Genomic DNA, 27,867 nt, shown 5'->3' with positions numbered 1-27,867 from the left:
CCGACTCCGGTGCCCTCCCCGCCCCTGCCGCGCGACGGGGCGGGGCCCAGCCGGCGGCCAGGAAATGCCCAGGAGAGGGTGTCACCTGGGCAAGCCCGACGACGTGTTGATTCCCAGGATCGCCGCCTTCCCGGGTCTGGGCCTCCGAGACCCGAGCCCGATCGCGCTCACCTATTCCCCAGGCGCGGCCCCGGGGAGCCCTGGGACGCTCCCGGGACCGCTCTCACCCTTCAACTCCACAACCATGAGCAAGTTGGGCAAGTTCTTTAAAGGGGGAGGCTCTTCCAAGAGCCGAGCTGCTCCCAGCTCCCAGGAAGCCCTGGTTCGACTTCGGGAGACAGAAGAGATGCTGAGCAAGAAACAAGAGTACCTGGAAAATCGAATCCAGAGAGAGCTCAGCCTGGCCAAGAAGCACGGCACGAAGAATAAACGAGGTAGGCTCGGGGTCTGGCCCCAGGCGTGAACTCTCCCCCTCCTACCTCCAGCCGTTTCCTTGGGGACAGTCCGGTCTGGCCCACAGCACCTGTCCCCCAGGCCACCAGGTGTGCTCCCATGGCCTTTCTAGAAACTGGTAATGACCCCCCAGGGGCACGGAGTTAGAGAGAGCTGAGCAAAGCACAATCCTAGAGGGCAAAATGTAAGGAGGCATCACACATCTCAGGAATCAAGATGAACAATATTTTTATGCAATATTTTAAAAACTCAAAGTTGATACAAAAGCATCCATAATGAACAAAATATCAATATTTAAAATAAAAACAGGATTGGTATTATTGATTCTTTTCTGTTGCAGCTGGCCCTTATGTGTTCTGCACAGCCCTTCTTTATTTCAAATTTGTTCTGAAATGTGATGTTTTGTTCATCGTGGATTTTTTTTTGTATTAATTTTGAATTTCACAAATATTGCATTGAAATATTATTTATCTTGATTATTGCTTTTTTGGGTACCCCCTTAAATTTTACTCCTGGCTTGTCTCACCCTGGTCCAGTCCTGCTGATTTCAATGCTAAATATCAATTTTTCTGCCGTGTGTTTGTATTTTGAATCGCACATTTTAACTTGCTTGTAAATCTCCATTGAAGTATATTCTAGTATGTTCTGGTTTCCCTTTTCCTCAGCTGTTGAAGACTTTAGTTGGCTGTTGTGCAGTTGAGCTATTATACCAAAAAAGTAATGTCGGAGAATTAAATATTAATTCTATCACTGGCTTTTGCCACGCGGAAAGGACTTTAAGTCAGTAATGATTCTTGGTGATCCCCTTGCACCTTGAACCTTTTGTTCTTTGCCAGAGCTAATTGGTTTCTTCAGTGTATGGCTCTCTCTATAGAGAATAGATCTAAACAACACCCGTGGCACATATAAAAACCCAGCAAGAAGTTGAAGTGATTTGCTCTTGTAACACAAGTTCAGTGACAGACCCAGAAATAGAAGTGGCAATTTAGGACTCTGCTCACCACCAAACCCTGAACTTGCATCCTCAAGTTGGGCTTCTTGAGTCATAATGAAGCCTTGGGGAGATTTAGTTTGCCCTAAATGACCCTGCTATTGTTTAACACAGGAAAGGAATCATGTCTCCTGGAGTCGACCTTGAAAATCCTGCTCTTTCCATAAAAATGACATTTGTGCCCATTTACTACCAACAACAAAAAGGCCAAGTTTCATTTTCCTCTGCTCTTGCATGTAACTCTTGTCCACATTATAGGCTGTTTTAGAGTTAAGTGCTGGTTTCTATTTTTACTTTGTGTCTGAAATATTTTGGGATGTTATTAAATGGCAATTTCTACAGAGAGACTATGCCAATATGACTTGCTAAAAAGCCATTTGTTGTTCTGTTCCTGGGCCCTTCCTCTTCAGTTTGATGGGTACTCTGCCATTTGCTTAGAGTACCCATCAAGCTACTCTGTCAAAGGTTTTTTTTGTGTTTTTTTCTGATTTGTTATCCACTTGGATCTGTACGTAGCTTTATCTACAGTGGTTGCTCAGTAAATACTGGCTTAAAAAAATCTGAAAAATGAAACGTCTGCTTCTATGAAGTGGTAGAAATATAGATTTGCTTTCAGAAGAAAAGAATGTAAAATAATATAACATTCTTGAGTTGGCAATGCACTAAATAAAGTGTCTACAAGTAGACTTTATAAAGACACCAAAAAAAAATAAATAAAGGCAACACAATCAGGAACATCAATCTAACTTCCTTAAATCAGAGTAGCTAGAGATGTATCAAGTGCAAATAATCAATTGGTTTCAGAAAAGCTATTTCTTTTTCATCATTTATCCATGGGAACTTCATTGGAGTTAGCCCAAGCCTGATTCTACAGTGGCCCTGGAAGTAGGAAGAGTCTGGTTAGCATGAGGCCATCTGTAATCTAAACTATGGAAAGAATCCAATCACAGGCCATGCATTCGAAACGCTGTCAATATCAGCATCTTCCAAATAACTTCATATACATATGGTTACTGTTTTCCGTTAGCCCCCAAGAAATATTTTCACACACATAATAAGGCCAAATATACTTAGTACTAAATGGGTCTTGTGCTACACAATGTCAGTGTCAGAATGGCCGTAATTTACCTGTTAATCAAAGTGACATATGTATGTGCAGTTAAAGTTTTACTTCTAGAGGCGGTTAGTCAGCTAACATGCTGTCAAGAATGCTAGTTGAGTGGCCATCTAGTATCATATCAGAAAGGGCCATACTCCCAGCCAGTACAAATTCTTCCGTGATCTAGTTCTCTACAACAGAAGTTTTGACAGTTAGCATTCTCAATGTCAAATATGGATTTTATTGGTAAAATGAGTAACTCTTAAATTAGCATAATAAATGTTAGAAATGGGATCTCCCTGGTGAAATTGTGGGTATTCTAAACCTGTGGTTTGGCTGAGATAGTTTAGAGATACTTCCTTGCTCCCCACGTAAGAACAGGCGTTAAGAATGTACTAGGTGTATAACTAACAACGTTAGGATGGTACCCGGGACTTGATCAAATCAGTGTAGTGTCCAGTCCTTGGTTCAGGTGGATGTCTGAACTCCCACAGAGCACAGCACCCTGCCAGGGAAGGTCGCTGTCTGTGTTCAGTGAGCCTTTCGTATAAGGTGTATTAGACTAAAAGGACATAGAGCTGGAACTTCAGTGAGCTCATGAACAGGTTGAGAAACTGTTTTTTGCCTGCTTGGCCAATGTATGTTTGCTTAATAAATGTATCTGCAGATCTGAGTCTGAAACTTGCTTTCATTGCAACTTGTAGCAAGGCTGTGCAGTGGTAGCTAATTCTTGCTTCAAACCTCTTTGGCAATTACCATAATCTACCAAAAAGAGCCTGAGTGGGCACCACCAAACTGGTTTTGCAACAGCCATGATATCAAGGCTCTGTTGATCTAAAAGAGGAACAATTGAAGCAAGATCTATAATTTGGTTAAAAACTTGAGAAGAGCAGGCATTCTTTAGTGCAGTTTATTCAGATTACTATGATAGAACTCCTGCTTTATATAAGCTAGTAATCTGCTTTGTGGAAAAGCAGAATTTTTTATACGTCACGTAATTTTTTTCTATTTTTGCTGAGCACTGTCATCTAGAGCAGTTTTCAGTCCTGGCTGTATGTGAAAGTCACCTTGATGCCTGCGGGATCCTGCCCGCATAGATTCTAATCTAATTGGCTGGGGTGGGGTTTGGACATCAATATTTTTTAAAGGTGCCCCCAGGTGATTCTGCCCTGTAGCCAGGGTCAAGGATGAGAAAACTAAATCCATGGTAATGTTAGTGGGGTAGAAATACAAGGTCTCTTAGTCTTGAAGTGCTTCCTAACTCTTTTCATATCATGGCACCCATGGGCACCGATAATGTTTGTATGTGTCACTGGGATAACCAAGGACCAGCAGCTCGAGGACTCTGGACACCCCAGGCTGGAGGCCTCAGGAGCTGAAGGTATCAACATTTTAGTACATGGCAACTCCCTCCTGCCACACTAGTTGGTGGAACATTTTAGAGGTCACTGTTCTAACCTCCCTTATGAGTTTTTTTTTTTTTAATAAAATCATTAAGAGATGGTCACAGGGATTTGCTTAAGTGTAATATCCCTCTTCAGTTTTCATCAATGTGTAAATATCTGATAGAAAGTAACTTAGTGTTGTAGTCAAGAGCCTGGGCTTCAAAGCAGATAGCCCTGGGTTTGATTCCTGGCCCTGTCCTGACACTTAGAAACGGTGTGACTTTAGACCATTTACTTGGCCTGAGTCTCAGTCTCTTCATCTGCATAATGGTGGTGATAAAGTTGATCCTCAAAGGTTTGATGATTAACGACATTACTGTGTCAAGCCCTCCATTCAGCACTTTATATATATCACCCTTTGTGATAACATAGCATTTTTTTTTTTTTTAAAGCTGACGTCAGTTTCCTAGTAAGGTCCACATACTGGCTCCAATTTGTCTTCTGGAATAACACGGAATAAATCTACTCCACCTGTCATGTGAAGACCTTTCACATAGTTGAGGACAGCAGTCACTTGCCTGAGTCTCCTGTTCTGCAACCCCACCTCTGTCACTTCCTCAGTTACCGCTTCCCGTGCTGAGGTTTGCTCACCAGGGCAGGTCAGTCAGAGAGTGAGTGGCCCTTGACGTCTTCCCCCTTGGTACCGCTCTACTCTCTCCCCTCACTCTTGTGGTGGCCCTGTTGCTTACATTTTCCCAGGCAGAACAAGAACTCCAAATATGTAACTATGTGAAAAGGGGTGGATCCAGGCTGGAGTTATCACTAGGCCTCAGGCTGTTGGGAAGTGGACTTACAGAGGTGAGAGGTTGAGACAGAGAGGAAGTGAATTTGACCAAAATCCCTCCTCAGTTTCATTTCACAGGATTCCAGTGACAACTCGGAGCCGAGGTCATTCAACGTCTTTGCCAGGTGTCTGTTTGGTGAAATGAGACCTCAAGGCAGAGAGTCTTGTGTGAATAGCTGGCTCCCTTTGAGCCCTGAGGTGTTTGGGGGCAAGGATGAATTTGTTTTCAGAGTCATGATGCAGTTTGGGGCTTCCTTGGAGTCGGGATGTGGGCACAGTCCCACCAGTTTAGCTCAATGCTGGAATCTCTTTGGGCTTTTTATGATAGTTGTCACAGAGCTGAAGTCTGCAATCTCAGACACCGGAGACCAGAAGAAATTGGTAAAGAGAACCACATCGGTATCAGCTGGTTGAGCGCCAAACTAGTGAGGGCGAAAGCATGGCTCAGGTAATAGGAGACAGGCACAGACTGCAGGACCCAGATGGAAGTTCCCCTGGGAGATATCACTTACCTGGCGACCTCTTTTCCTAATAGAATTTCTCAAAATGTGGGCCTCAGATCAGCTGCATCAGAAGCCCTGGAGGATGCTGGTTAAAGTGTATACTCAGAAGGACGCCCCTAAAAATTCTAATTTAGGGTTGAGTGTAGAGTTCAGAAACCTGAACTTTGAACAAATAACTCAATGATTCTGATGCAATTTGAGAACCTGTATGTATTATTTAATGGGCTGTTAAACTGGGAGGCACTATCTCTTCTCTCCTTTCTTCCTCCCCCATTCTGTTCTCTTGTTTCTCCTCTCCTCTGGCATCACTCAGATACCCGGATGTGTTACACAGATACTCCTGCTGTGTTAATTGTGAAGAAACACTCCCAGAGCTTCTGACAAGTCATCTTAGGCACCGGAACTAGTTTTCTTTAGGGAAGTGTATAGGGTACTATTACTCCACAATCGTTGTGCAGGGTCCCAGAGTCCCCCAGTATTCAAATTACAACCAGGCATCACAATAGTGTTCTGTTTGCCTCTGATTATCCAATTGTTGTACCACACTCTGTGTATTCTGGGGCCAGGGAAAAGAATTTTATTCCTGGGGCATCCAATACCTGGATCTTATTCTCAGGTCAACTGCCCATTTCTCTTCTGGAAAAGACAGATCAATAGAAATGTGACCCTTCCTCAACCTCCACCCTCAACTTCCTCCCTCACCTCGGGAACTCCCATCAGGCTTTACCCCCTGGTTGGGGGGTACCTAAAATGTCTGGACCACTCCTGGGAGCCCTATTCACTTAAACTGTAATTTTAAAACTTCTCGCTTTCTTAATACCTCCCACTCCCCTCTGAGCCCTGGCAAGGATCTACAACTGGACTTGGAAAGAATTAAAAATCCCAGCCAGATTTACCCTTCCCCCGCTTTTTAAAAACAATATTTTAAACTTGCATTCCATGTTTTACATGTATTTCTATTCAATATCATCTTATTTTCAGTTGCCTTAAAATTAAGATTTTACAATTCCAATTTCATTGGCTTATATATGAGCCATTTCTTTTGGTTGAATCAGTCACAGATTTATTCAGCTGCCTTTTTTGTTGTTGTCCAAGTATTAAAATTTATTGAATAAGACAGAACCAAGGACAGAAGCTCATGACACATCACTAGGGACTTCATTCCAGGATCACCTCTGCATGATAGCAATGATGTTTCATGTAAGATTCAGCTAAGGCATGATTACCGGTTTGACACCCCAGCACTCAGTGAGTTTAGTTATTCATCTAGCTATGAATACACCTGACCTCTATCTCTAGCCCACACCATCTTATTTCTCTAAGTTTTTTTCTCTTTTCCCTAACAATGCCTCAGTATACCTTACAAAGTACATTCCTAAAACCAAACTATATTCACACACCTCTGGTTCACAATGCTGGTTTATGAACTGGTAGTGTGTTAACTTCATCAGATTCACCTGGAAAGCTTTTTAAGATGCCACAGCAGGAGATTCTGTTTCAAGAGATCTGGGATAAGGTTTAGAATTCTGGTACTCATAGCTTTCTGGGTGATTTTGGTATGTATAAAGTTAGAAGGCCAGTGGGTGGTCCATATTTTTTCTTTGGTCATCATCCAGTAACCCAAAGAAAAGAAGCCCATGAGATTAGTTTTTGAACTAAATTTTCACCTTGTGAACTCGTATTGGCTTCTAGTTACCACTGGTTTCTTTTCTACTTCCCCAGAAACTAGAGTATAGAGTGTATCTGTTCTAGAATCATTCTTTCAAGTATCTGTGGTACAAATTTTGATAGTTTGCTGACCTATCATATTGGATTGGCCAAAAAGTTCATTCGGGCATGGAAAGACCTGAGCAAACTTTTTGGCTAACCCGTAGCTTCTTCTATGAGGGTAATTGGGACCGTTTCTTGTGTTATATAACTTTACATCTAGTTTATTTTTTTCCTTCATGAATTTGAAGCTATAGTATAAATATTGGAACGTTCATTTGTTATTATTCTTCATTTAAATTCCACAAAGCTGGAATAGAGCACCATATTTGGGGAAATATTTACATTCAGCAAAAATATAATTTTACTTGATTTATGCTATTTTGTAGTTTACTGAATCAGCCACAATAAAATAGAATAAGGTAGAAAAGTTACTACTAACACCATGGTTATGCCAAAATCATATGATTTATGCAGTTTCAAGAAACTACAACAGGAGATTACTGTGAACTGTCCTCAGATGTACTTAGTATTACTAGTATGTTTCTCAGTATTTAGGGCTACTTATTTCAGATCAGATTTTATTTTCAAGATAACAGAAAAAGAAACCTCAAAACACATAATACTCTAGCCTATGCCTATAAGGCAAGACATCTGATTCTGAGTTTTAAAGTTTATGATGCTTTGCTTTGGGGGTCAGTTTTGGAAAGGGCATGAATAATCTATTTTGGTATTCAATTTTTGTGATACGCTTAAGTACACATGAATCTATTTGTGCTCTTAAGGGACAAAATTATCACAATCACTTAAAATATATAAATAATATTGAGGTTTTATTTTTTAAAACTACACTCTCAATCCTCTGCTTTAGCAAACTACATCCAGAACTTACAGCATATACCAGTAATTTTAGTTTCTCCTACTTTTTCTGACTATAATTTTATAGAAGTTCTAACAATACACAATTGCTCAAAAATTTGCAGAAGGTGAAGAAAAAAAAAACAAAACGAGAGTCTGGAATAAATATAAAGCAAATAATAAGACATTTCCTGAGTAACTGGCTTTCTCGTACCAGAGATTTTAATTACTTACCTCAAACAAGTGGTATTAATAGAGAATTACTTATTGGAAATATTTAGGACTTAGTACGAAGTTTATATGGTCATACTTTAAAGCAGTAAGAGCTCTTAAACCTGGACCAGTGGCTCTCTCAGCCCACTGCTAAGCCCTTTTCTCAAATATTTCTATCTCGTGGGAATTTCCAGTGAGAGAATGGGAAATAGCTAAAGTCCTGCCCATCATCTGCTCTGTGCAGCCTCCAACACCTCTTCTCAATCTAGCAGTCTAGTGACTTAAATACCAACAGTGTAATTGCTACCCTCAAACAAAACAAACCCAAAATGGCAAGCAAGGAGGAGTGGTGATTTTTAAAGTATAGGAAAGGAAAAGTTGATTATTCTCTGTTAAAATTTGGGAATCGTTGTATTAGAAGTTATTTAAAAACTTAAAATTGAATGTCAACCAGTGAGCTTAAATTAATAAAGTTTACACTTTTATATTTGGCTTACATATGAAGTTAGAGAAATAAAATTGTGCGACCAAACATTTTGGACATTTCATTCTCTATTTGAACATGAATTTTTAGTGAATCTTTTTGGTTCTTTCACAGAGTGCTATATGCTGCACAGTCATAACGGGTGTGTCTTCTTTGCTGCAGCAGGAACATTGTTCAACAGGCCTTTCTCAATGAGCAGTGCTATTTATATTACCATTCTTTTTGTATATTTCATTCATGTAAAAGGAAAGTCAGTGTAACCTTGGAGTTTGAACCAAGATATTATCCTAACTCAGAACTTCTACTGTGTTGACTGAAGCAAGAAAAAAAAGTTATGATTATGTTAAGCCAATTTACACATATTTCAAAGATCATATACACAAGAACCTATGTTTTATCATTTTTTGAGCAGTTTGACAACTTTTATTCATGTAAACTATATTTACGTAAACTATTATATTTGTTGAGTGTTTTTCTCTCACTTACATTTGAAAAACTAAAGAATAGTACATAGAGTTCATCACCAATGTCAAAGTAAACCTTTCTTCAAGAATTTAAGTTAGTAATAGTCACCTTGCTTTGAGGATAAGAATTATGTATTCCTCCAGATTTTTTTTTTTGGTATTCCTCCAGATTTGTTGGTCATAGGATCTCTGGGGAATAATCATAGAATCATAAGCAGTGGGAACAAATGGGGGCTCTAGGGGTAAAGTTTGTTGGTTCTCAGGAGCACCTACAAGCCGTGGGCACAGTAGTTGGAACTATTGGTGCATCATATGAACAAGGAATACTTATTTACAAGTAGGAAATAGAACCACATTACACACACACACACACACACACATATACGCATAACACATATATCCATATATACATACATATACACACATGCACATATAAACACATGCATATACACATATTCGTATATACAGACATACACAAAGGTACACACACAGCATACAAAATTATACCCATAGGTACCTATGTCTACCCTGTAGAATGAAGCATAATCAGCTGTTTTCTGAGTTTTTCTATTTACTATTTGCTGGTTTCATGTTCATACTTTTTCCTCTATATTCTAGGCAATAGCAGGCCCATAAAGGTTACCAATTTATCAGGTTACTAATAATACTAGTAGCAAGTAGAAAACTTATTCATTCAATTGGTTATATATTCTGCCTGGTCACTTAACTGGGTCTTTACAAAGAATGTCAAGTAGATTTTAATTAATACATTGGTATAGTGTTCCAATAACAAGTTAATTTTACTTGCCTGGAAATTGACCTTGGAAGCAATTAATTATGAAAAATAGGAATTTCGGTAGATATTTAAAATGAGTCTTTTTTACAGAGTGAAGTAAGTCAGAAAGAGAAAAACAAATATCGTATATTAACGCATATAGGTGGAATCTAGAATAATGGTATAGATGATCTTATTTGCAAAACAGAAATAGAGACACAGACATAGAGAACAAACGTATGGATACTGATGGGGAAATCGGGGTGGGTGGGATGAAATGGGAGATTGGAATTGACATATACACACTACTATGTGTAAAATAGATAACTAATGAGAACCTACTGTATAGCACAGGGAACTATACTCAGTGCTCTGTGGTGACTTAAATGGGAAGAAAATCCAAAAAAGGGGGGATATATGTACATGTATGGATGATTCACTTTGCTGTACAGCAGAACTTGACACAGCAGTCTAAAGCAGCTATACTCCAATAAAATTTTTTTTTAATTTAAAAAAAAGGAAAAAATAAATAAAATGAGTCTTTTATGCAAGCATTTCTTCCTTTTTTGGCAACTCAAGCCTAATAGCACTTTTAGGTCATGACCTTCCCCTCTCAGATTTATCTCCTCTATTAATCTCTTGGGTGACATCCTGGCAGTAAGAACTGCCTTATCTCCAAAAGTAAGTGTGAGCTTTTTAGGATGCGGAGAGGAACATCATTTCTGTTGGACAATAACTTCCATTTCCCTTGTCTTCTTCTATCTTTCTTCAGATGGCTAAGGCCACCTCTTTGTAATCCTTTACACTTCATAATATTAATCAATCACTCTTCTTTTTTTTTTAACACAAAATTCAGTACAACATTACTGGCTTGCTTCCAGCAATATTCCTCTTCCAAATGCCCTTTCCTCAGAATATCTCTCATTCCTTTTTTATTGTTTTCTCAAGTATATGCTTTGCCATTGTATAATCCACTACATCATTTCTGTGGTGTAATCTTCTTTTAGCTTGCTATTTACCCTTTTTAATGACATTTAATATTGACCAGACCTCTGAAAGTGTGATCTTACTTATAAGTTCCAGCTAGTGTGGCAAACTGGTGTGATTTGCTCCGGCTTCTCAGCCAGAAACGTTACATCATTTAGTAAAGAGATTTGCAGCAGGGGAGAGGGTCAGGGGCTAGAAGTAATATGTTTCATCATTCATGCTTCTTACTGGGCAGTGTGTTTGAGCATCTGTGTAGACAGTCACCCTGGCTTCATTACCTTCCCTGTGAGGTCTTCCCTTACCCTCCAGAGAGAGTGTAGTGTGTACATTCCTCTGTGTATCCATTGTGCTGTGTATGTGTCTCTTATTATTTTCCTCAATGTCTCCTATGCTACTTGAAGTGAAGGATGTACCTTATACAAGTTGGTATCCATGGAGACAGTTCCTGTAAGATGGTAGGTGCTTAATAAATGCTTGTTGAATGATGAATAAGTGATTGAATGCCCGTTTTATATTTTGCCTCCTCTGAGATTGTAGCCTTATTTCTTTGCTCCTGCAGTGCCAAGCATGTGGTGGATCTCCAGTGCATACCTGTGGAGTGACTGAAATGAATGGATGAAGGATATTTTTTTAAAAATGACGAAGCCTGGGGAAAATTCATAATGGGTTGGCCCTGGACAAATAAATGAATGTTAGAATTTTCTAATATTTCCCCAGCTGTTTCCAATCTAACCTGTGACTTTGAACAGAAACATTTTGTTTTTATTCCATTTATGGATTGCTCATGGTGATGCTTACTCAGATTGTGTTTTTCGAGAACTATAATGAGTTGCCATAAATAGAACTATTGTTTGATTAATGAAGTGAGTTGTATGTGAGTAAGAACGGGGCTTACATTGAAGTTTCTCGAATAAAACAACACGATTAGGAGACTTCCCAGTTAAAAGAAAAAGAGGACATAACCAATTGTGAGTGGCAGGTCACTTAAGCACTCTCTGGGATTAAGTCTTCCAAGCTTCATCTTTTTAGGCCTTCTCTAGAAATCATCCGTTCCTGGGAGAGAGTAGAGCTGTCGTAATCCAGTTTCATATTTCACAGATAGGTTTGTTTGTAGTCACTAGATATGATGGTTCCTAAAATGTTCTTCCTTTTTTTGCCAACTAATAGATGAACAATGGCATGGATTTATACACCTTGAACAAGCAAAGAATAACACGTTGACCTTTCCAATCAAGATGCCCTCTACATTATCTAAGCAATGAAACTGCAACTCTTTTCTGCTATTTGAAGTTATTTTTCATAGATGACTGAAAGCCTTCCTCCTCTGGCAATGTGGTAGAGTTGCAGAGGGCTAGTTGAATTTTGGTTCAAGTGGGTAATTCTTACATTTCAGTCCCAGTTCTCAATGGGCTGTATAGTAAGGGCTCTACGTGTATCCCTTGGCAGCAGTACATACCGGACATTGTTCTGCAGCTCCGTTGCTGAAGGAACATCACTGTTATGCAAAGAGACAAAACCCCTGGAAGTTTCTCCCCCACAAAGGAATACAGTAGATTCCTTTGTTTTAGAAAGAATGTTTTCCAGGTTTCATCAGCTGCCTAAAAGCACATGTAGGAGCTTGGCAGATTGAATTGCACATTCTACATAGGTTAAATTACACCCCTCGAAAAGCGTCCTTCTTTGCTAAATCAGGAGTGATGCTTTATTTGCAACATTTGTCGAATGTCTTTGAAAAAAATACAACTGTTTCTTTCCTAAATTTGTTATTAGAAAACAAAGTTAAAGCCTGTCCATCTCATGGTGGGCGCATGGCATCATCATTTCACATGAGAAACAGCTCACAGGGATACTCCTCATATACACCTCTTGACTCTTTGGAACAGAAGCGTCCGGTCTTAGTGTTTGGGAGAAACATACTGTGCCAGATAGAAGCCACAAGAAGTGTCAGGTGTCCTGGGGCCAGATCCAGCCATATAGAAATCATCTGTTTTGCTCACACAAGGTTTTTTGAAAAATGTAGCTCAGCTTTTAAATTTGAAGGATTTGGGATGCAAATCCAGATCTCTTGCTTCTTTTGATCGTGTGGAAGGCTGGGCGTGCAGTCTGCATGGCAGCCAAGGACTGGAGCCCAGTGGTGTTGCTTCCATAGATCAGGCTTAATCTCTCCTGGTCTCTGGAGTTCCCACTTCCTCCTGTTGTCTCTTTGATACTGGAGCCAGTGTCCATGGCCATTTATCATCACTCTTGCACTATTTTTTATTGTTATAATAGAGGAATATTCCTCTATCTCTTTCTCACAGGTGAGAAAACAAAGAAGGCCTTTCCCCTTAACCTCTTGCTCTCTCCTTCACTTACTTTCTTTCTTTTTTTTTTTTTTTAACATCTTTATTGGAGCATAATTGCTTTAAAATTATGTGTTAGTTTCTGCTCCATAACAAAGTGAATCAGTTATACATATACATATGTTCCCATATCTCTTCCCTCTTGCGTCTCCCTCCCTCCCACCCTCCCTATCCCACCCCTCTAGGTGGTCACAAAGCACCAAGCTGATCTCCCTGTGCTATGCGGCTTCTTCCCACTAGCTATCTATTTTACATTTGGTAATGTATATATGTCCATGCCACTCTCTCACTTTGTCACAGCTTACCCTTCTCCCTCCCCATATCCTCAAGTCCATTCTCTAGTAGGTCTGAGTCTTTATTCCCGTCTTGCCCCTAGGTTCTTCATGACCTTTTTTTTTCTTAGATACCATATATATGTGTTAGCATACAGTATTTGTTTTTCTTTTTCTGACTTACTTCACTCTGTATGACAGACTCTAGGTCCATCCACCTCACTACAAATAACTCAATCTCGTTTCTTTTTATGGCTGAGTAATTTTCCATTGTATATATGTGCCACATCTTTATCCATTCATCTGTTGATGGACACTTAGGTTGCTTCCATGTCCTGGCTATTGTAAATAGAGCTGCAATGAACATTTTGGTACATGACTCTTTTAGAATTATGGTTTTCTCAGGGTATATGCCCAGTAGTGGGATTGCTGGGTCGTATGGTAGTTCTATTTTTAGATTTTAAGGAATGTCCATGCTGTTCTCCATAGTGGCTGTATCAATTTACATTCCCACCAACAGTGAAAGAGTGTTCCCTTTTCTCCACACCCTCTCCCACATTTGTTGTTTCTAGATTTTTTGATGATGGCCATTCTGACCAGTGTGAGATGATATCTCATTGTAGTTTTGATTTGCAGTTATCTAATGATTAATGATGTTGAGCATTCTTTCATGTGTTTGTTGGCAATCTGTATATCTTCTTTGGAGAAATGTCTGTTTAGGTCTTCTGCCTATTTTTGGATTGGGTTGTTTGTTTTTTTGATATTGAGCTGCATGAGCTGCTTGTAAACATGCTACCAGAAAACTACTAGAGCTAATCAATGAATTTGGTAAAGTAGCAGGATACAAAATTAATGCACAGAAATCTCTGGCATTCCTATACACTAATGATGAAAAATCTGAAAGTGAAGTCAAGAAAACACTCCCATCTACCAGTGCAACAAAAAGAATAAAATATCTAGGAATAAACCTACCTAAGGAGACAAAAGACCTGTATGCAGAAATCTATAAGACACTGATGAAAGAAATTAAAGATGATACAAATAGATGGAGAGATATACCATGTTCCTGGATTGGAAGAATCAACATTGTGAAAATGACTATACTACCCAAAGCAATCTACAGATTTAATGCAATCCCTACCAAACTACCACTGGCATTTTTCACAGAACAAGAACAAAAAATTTCACAATTTGTATGGAAACACAAAAGACCCCGAATAGCCAAAGCAATCTTGAGAATGAAAAATGGAGCTGGAGGAATCAGGCTCCCTGACTTCAGACTATACTACAAAGCTACAGTAATCAAGACAGTATGGTACTGGCACAAAAACAGAAATATAGATCAATGGAACAGAATAAAAAGCCCAGAGATAAACCCATGCACATATGGTCACCTTATCTTTGATAAAGGAGGCAAGAAAATACAGTGGAGAGAAGACAGCCTCTTCAATAAGTGGTGCTGGGAAAACTGGACAGGTACATGTAAAAGTATGAAATTAGAACACTCCCTAACACCATACACAAAAATAAGCTCAAAATGGATTAAAGACCTAAATGTAAGGCCAGATACTATCAAACTCTTAGAGGAAAACATAGGCAGAACACTCTATGAGATAAATCACAGCAAGATCCTTTTTGACCCACCTTCTAGAGAAATGGCAATAAAAACAAAAATAAAGAAATGGGACCTAATGAAACTTCAAAGCTTTTGCACAGCAAAGAAAACCATAAACAAGACCAAAAGACAACCCTCAGAATGGGAGAAAATATTTTCAAATGAAGCAACTGATAAAGGATTAATCTCCAAAATTTACAAGCAGCTCCTTCACTTACTTTCATTACCTGCTTCCTCCTTCAGAGTTTAGGTGTCTGATTCAGACACCTAAAGTAGTTTGTGGTATGGAGATTATAGTGTAAGTTGAGATCTCACATCTTGGTGAATTTTTAAATTTCTCCCAACTATTTTGAAGGGCAGAAACCATATGTTAATATAGGCGTTCAAAATTGTGTCCAAACCAGAACTTGTTATTATTATGTCAGCTGCGCCATGTGGCTTGTGGGATCTTAGTTCCCCGACCAGGGATTGAACCTGGGCCCTTGGCAGTGAGAGCACAGAGTCCTAACCACTAGACTGCCAGGGAATTCCAGAACTTATTGTTATTAATAAAAAATATTAACAAGGTTGGGCATTATATCATGTGGCTCCCAAAATATAGTTCTGAAATCTTGTGAAGAAGATGATGGTAATGATGAAGATTTCTAATATTTAGTAATCACTCACTATGTGCCAGGCTAATTTCTTTACATATGTTATTTCATTTAATCTTTAACAACCGCATGAGTTATATTCACATTTTCCAATAAGCAGCTATGTAAGGCCACGTAGCAGTGGGTAGATGGAGCCTAGATTTGAAAGGAAACCTGACTCCAGGGTACAATGTTCTATTGTCATCTTCTAGGTGTTATTTTTATTGTTATAATTATTGTTCAACTGAGGGAGCATCATTTAAGGAGAGTTAAGTTCACATTCCAAGGTTATTACACACAGTTTTTAATTGGTAGAGGTAAGATTAAAATGCAATGCTAGTGATTCCAAAGCCCCATCTTTTATACCAAATTGCATTTTTCAATTTACAGAAAGTAATCTAAAATTAATTGTTACTAGGAAGCGTGGCATATTTTTTTAATGAAAAGTTTTAAAAATTCTCAAAAACAAAAAAAAAGAAAATACTTTTGGGTCAATGGGTATAGTTAGGTTCCAAATAAGTATGGACACTGAACCAGCCTGACAAGATAGGAAAGAGACGGACTTTGAATCTTCCACCTCTGGGTATGTTGGGTGGAGATGTGTATTTGGAGTTTAGCTTCTTAGGATACTCTGCTGTATAGTATTATGTATTGTACCATTGAAATGCAGAGCTGTTTTGTAATATTATGTTCCTGTTATGGTGAGTTAGAGTGAAAAAACAGGTAACTTGCTGCTCGGAGTTCTCAGAAATAAGATATGCAATCTCATTAATGAATGACTGTTATATAAATCACTATTATTAATAGAAATAATATCTAGTTGCTCAGTCTCTACTGTGTACAAGTACTTTATAAGGTGGTTTCCATAAATTATCACTAGTTCTTAGAACAATCACCCTGACTCTTGGGGATTATGTCCTCATTTCCAGAATAACAAACTGAAGCTCAGAGAAGGAAAATGACTTATCCAAGAAGGAAAGTGACTTATCCAAGAATATACATCTATTAAGTCATGGAAGAAAATTTCACACTCTGACTTTGAAGGCCATACTCTTTCCGTTATACCATGCTGTCATAGTGCACAAAATTATGAAATTTATTCATTTAGTAGTCATTCATCTTATCTTCTCTAAAATGGACCAATAATAGTATTTACTCTTGTAGTTTTTTTGTGAGAATTAATGATATAAATCACATAATGCACATAAAACACTTAACACCAGTTTGGCATCTAGCAAATGCTCAGTATACATTGGTTTTTATTATGTACAGTATTTTGTTGGACATGTGCCAGGAACTGGGGAAACAGATGGATAGGATTCTGTATCTTTCCACAAAGGGCTTATAATTAGTGTAGGGGAGATGGAGTAGAATACATTTTACAAAAATTATAATCCAATGTAATAAATGTCATAGTGGGTGTGGATCTACAGGCAGAGTGATAGCACAGAAGGTCAGCTGGCCATATTCCTGTGTTCAGGAGAAAAGCCTCACACAACTCTGGTCACTCACGTGAAGAGCCTCTCCACAGTGATATTGTATGATATTGTAGAAAGGCCTTTGTGCCAGTTGTTTTTTTTATTTTTTTATTTTTTTTTTAGTTCTTTCCTAAAGGATAGATTAAATAAATAAATAAAAGCTGTTCTTTAAATTAAGTGTTAGTGCTATTCAGCAAGGACAGAAATTGTGGTGTTGCACCTGGGGAGGGAAGTAGAGCAGAACTAAGTTGACCCTGGACCTTCACAGTGGGCAGAAAGGGGCGGGGAAAGAAAGTTACCACTCATGAGGGAAATATAGAAAAGTGATCCACACCTAAAAAGCCTTTCTTTGGCAACTGTAAGAATTCCCAGCCTGTCTGCTTCCTCCCTACCCTTGGAAGGAAGCCTGCCTGTCGGCATGCCCCACGCGCTTCTGTAGAGCTCTGGGCAGCCTTCTCTTTCAAGAGAGAGACCTCATGGAGAAACACTCTTATGTAACTATGATTTCAACAGTTAGTTACACTGTTAAACTACAGTGTTCCCTGGCTTATTTTCTTACTATTACTTTTTGTATCCTATATTGTCCTTTCTTGGATTTTTTAAAAAAATTTTACTGGAGTAAAGGTATTTTTTTTGGAAACAGTGCATAGATATAAATTCTCTAAATGCCTATAGGTCTAAAAATGACTTCATTTTGTTTCAGACTTAAATAATAGTTTGGATTTTTACAGAATTCTAGCTTCAAAACATTTCAAAAATGTTAAGACACTATTCCATTGCTGTTGGATAGCCAGTATTTCAAATGTTTGATAATAATATCAGTCTCATTCCTTTGTAGATAATCTCTTTGCTTGTTTCTCCTCTGGAAACATTTAAGATTTTCTTTTTTTACCTTGGAGTTACAAAATTTCACTAGTATAGGTCTAGGCATGTGCCTTTTATTTTTTGCTTTTCACATCTAAGTGTTCAGTGAGTATTTTTATTCTGAAGAATAGTCTTCCTTCAGCTTGGGGAAACCGTATTCTTTAATTTCTTTATTACTTCTTTCCCCACCGTTGTTTCTGTTTTCTTCTGAAATTGTTATTTATTCTTGTATTATTATCCACACTCCCCCTGAAACATCCTTTCTCTTTTGAAATCCTTGTAAGACGGATGTTGGATTCCTTGGCTCTGTCCTCCAATATATTAACTTATCTCTCTTTTCATTCTATGTTCTGGGAGAATTCCTTAACTTTATATTCCAGGTCACTAATTTAGTCATCAGTTATATTTATTCTACTTTTTTAACATTTTTATTTTTTTTTAGTTATGTTTTTAATTTCTAAGTATTTTTCTTGTTTTCTAGTTGCTCGTTTTTATGGAAGCCCATTCTTGTCTTATAACACAATAGCCTCTTGATCTCCCTGAAGATACTAATACAAGTTTTGTTTTTAACATATTCTATTTCCTACATTATCTCTCTTCTCTTGGGTTCATGACAATATAGGATACAAGAAGCAATAGTAAGAAAATAAGCCAGCAAGTTCTGTTGGTTTAGTGTAAATAACTGTTGAAATTGTATCTATGAAACTTACTGCACTTAAGAAATGTTTCCTTAAATATTGAAAGAATAATTTAAAAAACTGGTAATCATCTGGAACTAATAAAATCTAGATTATTTCAATCAAATACTGTGAGGTTTGGGGTGATAAGACAATCTTGTTTGGGGACAATACATTTTATAGATACTGATTAATTATAGATTCTGATTTATTTTCAACATGGATAGAAAACTTAAGTTTAATTATATGTGTATATTTTAAATACAAGGGTATCCATTAGAATAATTTAGTATATATAACTATCCCACAGTTAAAGGGGGGTAAAATGGACAAATGAAAATTGATCAATCTATATAAAGACAAGAAAGCAAAAAGAAAATAAAAATCATAACAAACAGAAAACACAATACATATGATAGTAAAAAGACCATATTAGATGATATATCAGTTATTACAATAAATGAGAATAACTTAAAAACTTACATTAAAAGTTGGAGACTATCTGAATGGTTAAAAATAATCACACACATTAAACACTCAATGCTATCTGTAATAGGCAATATCAAAAGAGAGCAAATTAAAAATAATTTTGAAATTGAGGTCCATGTAAAATTATTACAGGCAAATTGTAATAAAAAGAAAACTGAAAGATTAATTTTATATTAAACATTAATATTAATATAAAAATATAAATTTTAATAGATAAATATTAACTTTGTATTAAATATTAATTTAATAGAAAACAAAATGGAACTTGAGGCAAAGGTTAAATGGAGATCAACTAATATTGATTCATAGATCATTAATAAACTCCAGCAGGAAAGTATAATGGCTAGAAGTCTTCATGCACCAAACAAAAAGCATTGGAATAAATATACTGAATCTGTTGGAAGAACAAGAAGAAATTGACCAAAACCATTAGAAAACAGCCTTCCCTCAGAAATCTCTGTTGCAATAACTTACATGGTTCACTCTGAAACCATAAAAATATTTGCGTTCTTTTGTCAATTCCATTTAATTATCTTCATATTAGCATTCTGCTGCTGTTTTCTTGCATTCTCACTAAATGCCTTATCAAAACTCACATTTTAGGGCCTATTTTTCGGGGTGCCTTCCAAGGTGCCAGAGTCAACTCTTAGTGTTGTGATTTTTGAAAGAAGCATGTAAGATTTTGCTAAGTGTTAATGGGAGGGTATTTCTCTGAAGGCACCAGTCTTTTCCCTCACCAGTATGCCATCTAATCCTTGAGAATGACTCTACAGTGTTGATTTTATGGACACTTATGATTAGATGTAACCTTACTGATCATAGTCACTTCAGACCAAGACAAGCTTGGCATCCTAGGCTTTGGACTGTCACTCACTGACTACCTTCAAGCAAGTCATATAACTTCTCTGGGTCTCAATTAACTTGTCTTTGAAATAAGAAAATAGGGCTAGAATAGATAGTTCTTAAAATTCTTTCTTTCTCTAAAGTTTTATTTTTCTTATTACGTGATATTTACTTCTATTTTATCTATTCTTTTTCTAAAATCCAATATTAACAGAAACACTACTGTGGTATATTTTATAGACTATGAAATTTTGACTTTTCATCTTCTGACACTTGGCAGATCTTTGGAAGAATAACAAAATGTTTCAGGAAGCAGTAGTTGGTACAAGCAACTGAAAGGATAGATGCTACCCTTTAGTTTTTTTATTTGGTATCCTCTTTGGTTTCAACAATACTGATTCCATGGTTGGTGCTGAGTAAACAGCTCAGCAAGTGTCTTGAGTGAGTGATTGGCTCTCTCCTTATAAATGTGGCTTCTCCCTTATTTAGCTGCATTACAGGCACTAAAGAGAAAGAAGAGGTTTGAGAAGCAGCTCACTCAGATTGATGGCACACTTTCCACCGTTGAGTTCCAGAGAGAAGCCTTGGAAAACTCACACACCAACACGGAAGTGTTAAGGAACATGGGCATTGCAGCAAAAGCCATGAAAGCACTTCATGAAAACATGTGAGTGACTTTAGTCTCCCTCTGAGCCATAAATTCCCTCAGTGCTTTGGAAGTATATGATGATCTGCACAGGAATGGGCTTACTCATTTGAGACTCTTTGACATGTAGGAATGGAATGTTCCTTCAGAGAAAGAGCAGAAGTAATATTGGCAAAAGAAAAAAAAGACCATGAAAAAATAAAGGACATTCGTTTTGCCCTTAACGTTTCCCAGTAGCCTCACTATTGTTTGACACTCCACCTGCAAATATTTTCATTCTATAATTTTTAAAAGGCTTAAATGTTAATATCTGTGAAGGTGTTAGAACTATACAATAGTGGTTGTCAAATTTTGGGGGGACTCAAAAATCACTACTAATGAGAACACAGATGCCCAAGCTCCTTCAAGAAAAGTAAGCATTGGGCCTTTTTGTTTTTAACCAAGCTCCCAGGTGATTCTGATACTAAGCAATGTTTGAGAACCATTGACATATAATAGTAGATAAAAGCATGGATTTGGGGTCAGATTTTCTGGATTATAATCCCAGATCCTGCTGACTGTCCTTGGGCAAATTACTTTGCCTCTCCCTGAGTCAGTTTCCTTATCTGTAAATTAGAAATAATAATAGTACTTACCTCATGTGGTTATTGTGAAATTCAATGAGATACAGGATATACTGCACTTAGGAGTTCCTGGCACAAAGTAAGCACTCAGTAATCTATATTCATAGTGGCAGTGGGGCTAACAATTTGCTTTATATTCACACTGAGAATCAATGTCTGGCACCTAATCCTTTTCCAAAGTTAAATATCACAGTGAAGTTTGGACCAAAGGTATGCAAGGGCGAAGAGTGACTGAGGGATGTAGAGAAGCTTCCATGGATGGGAAAAGATGGGAGAGAGAGAGGCTGGGGTCATTGAAGACATCTTTGCTAACATTTTCTTGCCTTGATAATCAATCGACAATCAGCCATCATTTCGACAGCTTCTGAGAGATCTTTCAATTCATTATCAGAGTCACAGTCCTATATTGTTGCTGTAAGCTGGGTGCTAAAATGTATTACAAAATCATAGTTTTTCTCTCCGGGTAGTTTAGCAGCATCATCCCTGGGTGTTCCTTTTGAGAAAAATTCACTCCCAGGCCCAAACTTTAGCTGTACCTTTCTCATATGATTTTTAAATAAATAATCCTTGTATATTTGTTATAAATATAAGAATTAGAAATAAGGGGTGATAGGAGAATGGCAAAGTATTCTTTTTGATTACTACATGAAATTATGTCAGAATACTCAGGTTTTCCCATGTATAGAGTATGGAAAACTTGTAAAAGATTTATTCCACTGGGAATCAAAATTTCAGTGTTAATTGCTTAATAATGAGGAAAATTGTCACTTCTCTGGTATCCAATCAGTTTGGCCTAGCTTCAGAGTTGGAGGAATGATTCAGAGACAAGGTACTGGAGAGGCAGCTCAGATGCTGGCATTCGGACACTGGCAGCTTCAGTGGGTGGTTGGAGGCCAGTGGGACTTGGGTGCTAGAAACTGTCTTGAAAGCAGCTGTCCGTCCTGCGCCTGTGATTCCTTTGCTGAAGTTGCTGATTCTTCTGAGGGCTTCATAGGCCTAATCCTGCTCTCATCGGTAATCTCTCAGACCATCAGCAGCTATGGGAAAGTTCTCAGGGAGCCAGGACCTCAGACGTACTAGGCAGTCTAGAAAATAGATCTCTAGTTCCAGAGTTCACCTTCTACAAAAAGCTGCCCTGATAGCAGCTGCTGAGAGCTTCCCGAGTTTATCTTAGTCACAGTGGTCCTTGGTGGCCCATGGTACCACTTCCTGCAGAGTTAATACATAGCAGCTTATATTTAAATTTTACATATGCCCTACCAGACAAAATTTCAAAATGGGTCTACAAATATTGTTAGTTATCAAATAATTTGCCCTCTAGTGACTCCCAAATGTAATGGCTATCAATTTAATTTAATTTACATAATTTAAAATATATGTACATATAGAGAATTATTAATTTTTTTGAAATGCAATTCTTAAAGTTGATAAGTCTTATCACCCAGAATGTTTACTATCCTACTGAAATAACTAAGAGTTTATATTAAATTGACTCGTTTTTCTAATTTATATCTAAATTCATAATTTTAAAGTAAAATTCTAAACTATTTCAATAAAATATTATTTCCCAGGGATCTGAACAAAATAGATGATTTGATGCAAGAGATCGCAGAGCAACAGGATGTTGCCCAAGAAATCTCAGAAGCGTTTTCTCAACGAGTTGGATTTGATGATAACTTTGATGAGGTGGGTGACCCTATATAAAGAATGGAGTATGGTGGCCACTAAAAAAGACAGCTTCCCATCATATGGAGCAAGCAGGTTTCCTTACACATTTCCTTAAATATCATTAAAGAATAAATTTCTTAGAAAAGTACCTGTCTTAAGAGGGAAATGAAGTGTTGGTAGCTCTGATTTAAAGGAAAGATTAATATAGTTTGGCAAATAGCCCCCTAATTAAGTTTTCAGCTATTAAGGAAAAGCAGCATGTGATTATGTAAAGTTAGTGACTTTTAATGGTTGAAGCCTAAAACCCCATTACGAAAAATTGAGTGCTCGCACATCTGGGCAAAACAAAGCAGACTGTGTCACTCTGCAAGAAACAGATCATGCTCATGTTAAATTAGAGGTTAGGCTGCCTCTGTTCATTACTTAGGCTATGAAACAAAATAAATGTGGAGTGACATTATTAACACACACATTCCATTGAGATTAATCAGTCCAATAATACAGGCTATAATTATAATGGTGATGTCTGCACTGTGAATTTCAATTGTTCTACTCAAAGTACACACAAATTTTGAAACATTTCCAATTCTCAGATTACCATGGCAAAGAATCTGACTTCCTACGTTCATGTAGTGTTAAAAATGGTACATCTAATAAGTAAGACGTAGTTCCACAGAATCCTTGAAAGTGAGAACTGGGTGTCAACAGCTTTTTATTTCTAGTTTTGTTTTATTTTATTTTATCTTTCTCCATTCTACTTTTTTGTTTTTAAATTGAAGTATAGTTGATTTACAATGTTGTGTTAGTTTCAGGTGTACAGAAACATGATTCAGTTATACATACACATATATCTATTTTTTTTCAGATTCTTTTCTCTCATAGGTTATTACAAAATATTGAGTGCTGTCCCCTGTGCTATACAGTAGGTCCTTTTTGGTTGTCTAGTTCATATACAGTCGTGTGTATACGTTAATCCCAAAACTCCTAATTTATCCCTCGCTCCCCACTACTTTCCCATTTGGTAACCATAAATTTGTTTTCTATTTGTTGTCTGTTCGTCTGTTTCTTCAATAGCTTTTTAAAATAGTATAGACCAGGGGTTGGAAAAATGTGGCTTTTGGGAAAAATCCTCCTGAAGTTCTGTTTTCGTATGGCCTGTTGAACAAGATGTTTTTTATATGTTTAAGGGATTGCAGAAAACAACAGCAGCAGTGACAATAGCAACAAAAAAGGCTACGAGACAGAGACCATATGTGGTCTGCAAAGCCAAAAATACTGCTGTCTGGTCCTTTCCAGAGAAAGTTTGCCTATCCCTGGTTAGACTAACAAGCACCTAATGAGTGCACTATGACATGGTGGAAAGAGCTCTGGGCTCATTAGGACCTCTGGGTTCTGCCATTTATTACTAAACTTTGTGTAAGGCCCTTTACTTTTCTGACCCTTAGTTTTCTTATTTATAAAATGAAAATGACCGGATCCCTAGACTATCTCTAAAGTTTCTTAAATTCTAAAATTCTTTTATCAATGAATAAATAAGTGTATGATACCTGAAGTTTGAAAATGATGGAGATGATTATTCTGTCACCACATATTTGCTAAAGAAAATATCAATATCTTTTCAGTGCTGTTGGTAACCATCAAGCACTATTGGCAATTCTGGGCATACATTCAGTGTAGGATAGTGTGTTCTGCTACTACTACATTTGCTATATTTGTTCTTAATTGTTTTGTGAGCAGAAATAGGATATCAGAGTATTCATGCTGAAGGTACATTATTCATTCAGCCTGTGGAGCATCATAAAGCCCACAACTACACTGACCACACTATTTCACATGGCCTCATGCTATACATTTTCATGTTTATTTCCTTTTCATGAGGTAGATATAATGGTGGTCAGACAGTCATTCAGCTTACTGTATGTCTGATACATGGTGACTTGATCGAATGCTGTGGTTGGCTTAAGGAACTCCACTCTTGGCCCATAGTATTGTTACTCTCATTTTAATATAGAATAATTATTTGTTTCTGTGCCTTTCTCCTACATTCAATATGCTCCTTAAATGTAGGGACTGTTGTTTGGACTTTGTCTCCCCAGCCCTGAGTTCAGCCAGGAGTGAGCGCTCAGTAAATTTGTTCTATGATGAATAAATGAAGAAATCTCCTTGGTCGAATATAAGAGCGTCTTAGGTCATTTCTAATAACGACAACCTCAGAATTCTAATGATGACAAATTTAGTTTTGACTCCCAACTTCTCTCAGGGGGGTTGGACTCAACCTGAGAACACTTGGAGCCAGTTAGACATGAACTATTCATCTCAAGTCATCTCATATATGTCATAAGGTGACTTTTACCCTTAAAGCCTCAAACTAGACTTGCCTCTCTAAGGTTCTTGGGACAGAGAATAGTTTAGGATTAAACCAGACTCTGGGGCTATTGCTAAAAGAAAGAAATACAGTGTACCTACCTTGAGTTGAAGCTTTCTTAACTAAGACATAGAGCATGATATTTACTAGTTTTGGTAATTTGACAAAGGGACAATAATATCTTTGATTCTTTTTACTTTTGGTATGTTATGGTTTTGCTATACCTGTTGTTTTATTTCAGTAGCATTAGCCCAAATGAAAATATTTATTTCCTCTAGTTAAAGTCTCACAGATTCTTAATTCTTAACAGTAGAAAATAAAAGATACATTGGAAAAATGACAGGCAAGGTGTAAATTTCCTAGACACTGTGGAGGTTATATATTCAGCTAGCACAAATTACTTGAAAAACTGTTGACTGAAGTATTATAAGATTAACTACAACAAATTTGCACAACCCCAAATATTCATATTTTAATTATTGCTCAGTGTTGCAAAACAGACTTAGTCTTAAAATAAATATTCCATTTCACTGGGTTCTCACATATCAATTGGGTAGCAGATGTTCTTGTTATTATGTTTGAGGAAACCCACTTCTTGAAACATTAACTCCCTAATTCTTTCTTTTTTCTCTGTTCAGGATGAGCTGATGGCAGAACTTGAGGAACTGGAGCAGGAAGAATTAAATAAGAAGATGGCAAATATCCGACTTCCAAATGTGCCTTCCTCCTCCCTCCCAGCACAGCCAGACAGAGTACCAGGTCGCATGTCTAGCACTTCCTCCTCTGCACATCGATCCCGAGCAGGTCTGTTCCCCACCTGTGGTCAAATAATTACCTGAAATAATAGCCAGGCCTATGCCTTTTAGCACTTTTCTTTCATTGCATAAAATATACCTTTTAATACATAATTCATACCTGTTTTCTGTGCTGAAAGTATGAATGTCACCAATTACTAATTTTTATCCATTTTTGTTTGTTTGTTTCAGCATCTTCCAGGAGGGCAGAAGGAGAGGATGATGATATCAAACAATTGGCAGCTTGGGCTACTTAAAACAGAATTTTTGGACACCGAAATTAATGAGCTGTACATAAGACACAAAAAATGTTTTTGCCAAATATAGAAGTTAACAAAGATTCTGTTTTATATTTATACTGGATGAATAATTGTCTTTTAAGCCTCATAGGTAAAAGTTAAAAAAGGAGTCATGTGTAGATTTAGGATCCGGGATGGAATGGGACTTCCTGGTAGCATTTTGGAGGATCTCTCCGTACTGATGGGAGGGGGCATTCTACCTTGTTCACTATTATATTATTTCCAGTCCTGGCACGTAGTTGGTACTCTCTATATATTTGTTGAAAGAAAACTGAATTCTATGAACGTATAAAACATATAACAGTTTATAAGCAACTTAAGAGTGATATGTTTAGGAAAGATGGGGAAAATAACTTTCTTTCCTATGAGAATGCAAGTTTGCTGTGCTGTATCCATGTTGTAGCCCAGGGTGAATGTATAAGAAATGTATCTCTTATAGGAGACATGTTTGTAGAGAAGTCTTGTGTGAGTCTATACATAAATAGTTTCACTTGAGTTTAAAATCTTAAAGGAGTTTTAATTGACATTTATTATGCCAATTAAGCTTGGAATGGGACAATGGATGCATTTCACAAAATGTCCGGAAGAACGAACAGCTTACACTGCTGAGCAAGAATCTCCTGGGTGTAATTTAGTCACTTAGGGGGCTGCATTAACGTTCCCAGTCCATTATGATGCTGTTATGGCTTCAGCATGCTAAATGTGTGAATATTCGTTCTCTTCTGTTTTGTGCTTTCTTGTACATTTATTTATACTTTACATCATATTCCTTGTAAATACGTAAAAATATAGGAAGGAAATTAAAAGTGTATCTTGAATAAAGTTTTGGCCATAATGATCTTTAAGTGAAAGTACAACATTATGTATTGTCCATAATGGTTCATGCACCATAAAATGACAAACATCATTACAGAAAATGATCTAGTAATTCCCCACATTTGCTTAGGGAATACAAGGTCTAATGGGATGGAAAGAACACTAGACCTGGAGGTAGGAGTTCTGGATTCCATCTCCTGCTCTGACACTAACACAGTACAACTAGGCAAGTCAAAAACTCTTGTGTCTTGCCTTTGTGTCTTCACTGGGAAATCTAAGGGTTGGACTTGATGATGTCTAATGGTTCCATCTTGCCACAGGCCTTTTGCACATGCTGTTTTTTCTTAGCAGTCTTCCCACCCTCTACAACACAGATACCACATCTTACTTATCCCTTAAATCTTAGAGTGTCCTTTGTTTTGGTAAACTTTCCCTGATTGCACAGACTAAATCAAGTCTCCCTGTTATATGCTTTTGTAGCACTCTGCTTTCTCTCCTATCATCTATCATGGTTTATGTTGCATATTTACTTGAACAATCACTTTATTCTTCTTCTTCCCTGCTGGGCTGTGGTAATTTGAGGTCATGGACTGTATCTTTTCCAGTTCAATCCCATTGTGTATCTCTGCACGGTCCCTCACATACAGTTGGCATTTAATAAAGATTTGTTATATGAATGAC

The 27,867-nt window shown here is 37.5% G+C and overlaps 1 protein-coding gene across 1 annotated transcript; it reads left to right on the top strand.

Annotated features, from left to right (window-relative positions):
- On the top strand, positions 1-27,867 carry CHMP4C (charged multivesicular body protein 4C). The gene is made up of 5 exons (XM_067711975.1): positions 1-434; positions 20,465-20,642; positions 22,816-22,930; positions 25,916-26,081; positions 26,264-27,867. The coding sequence occupies exons 1-5, from the start codon at positions 65-67 to the stop codon at positions 26,326-26,328; spliced, it is 894 nt and encodes a 297-aa protein (XP_067568076.1). The 5' UTR covers positions 1-64; the 3' UTR covers positions 26,329-27,867.

Source organism: Pseudorca crassidens, chromosome 17 (assembly GCF_039906515.1).
Source record: "Pseudorca crassidens isolate mPseCra1 chromosome 17, mPseCra1.hap1, whole genome shotgun sequence".
Classification (NCBI taxonomy): Eukaryota; Metazoa; Chordata; class Mammalia; order Artiodactyla; family Delphinidae; genus Pseudorca; species Pseudorca crassidens.
The sequence above is the reverse complement of the archived record's forward strand: the minus strand, read 5'-3'. Positions and strand labels throughout refer to the sequence as shown.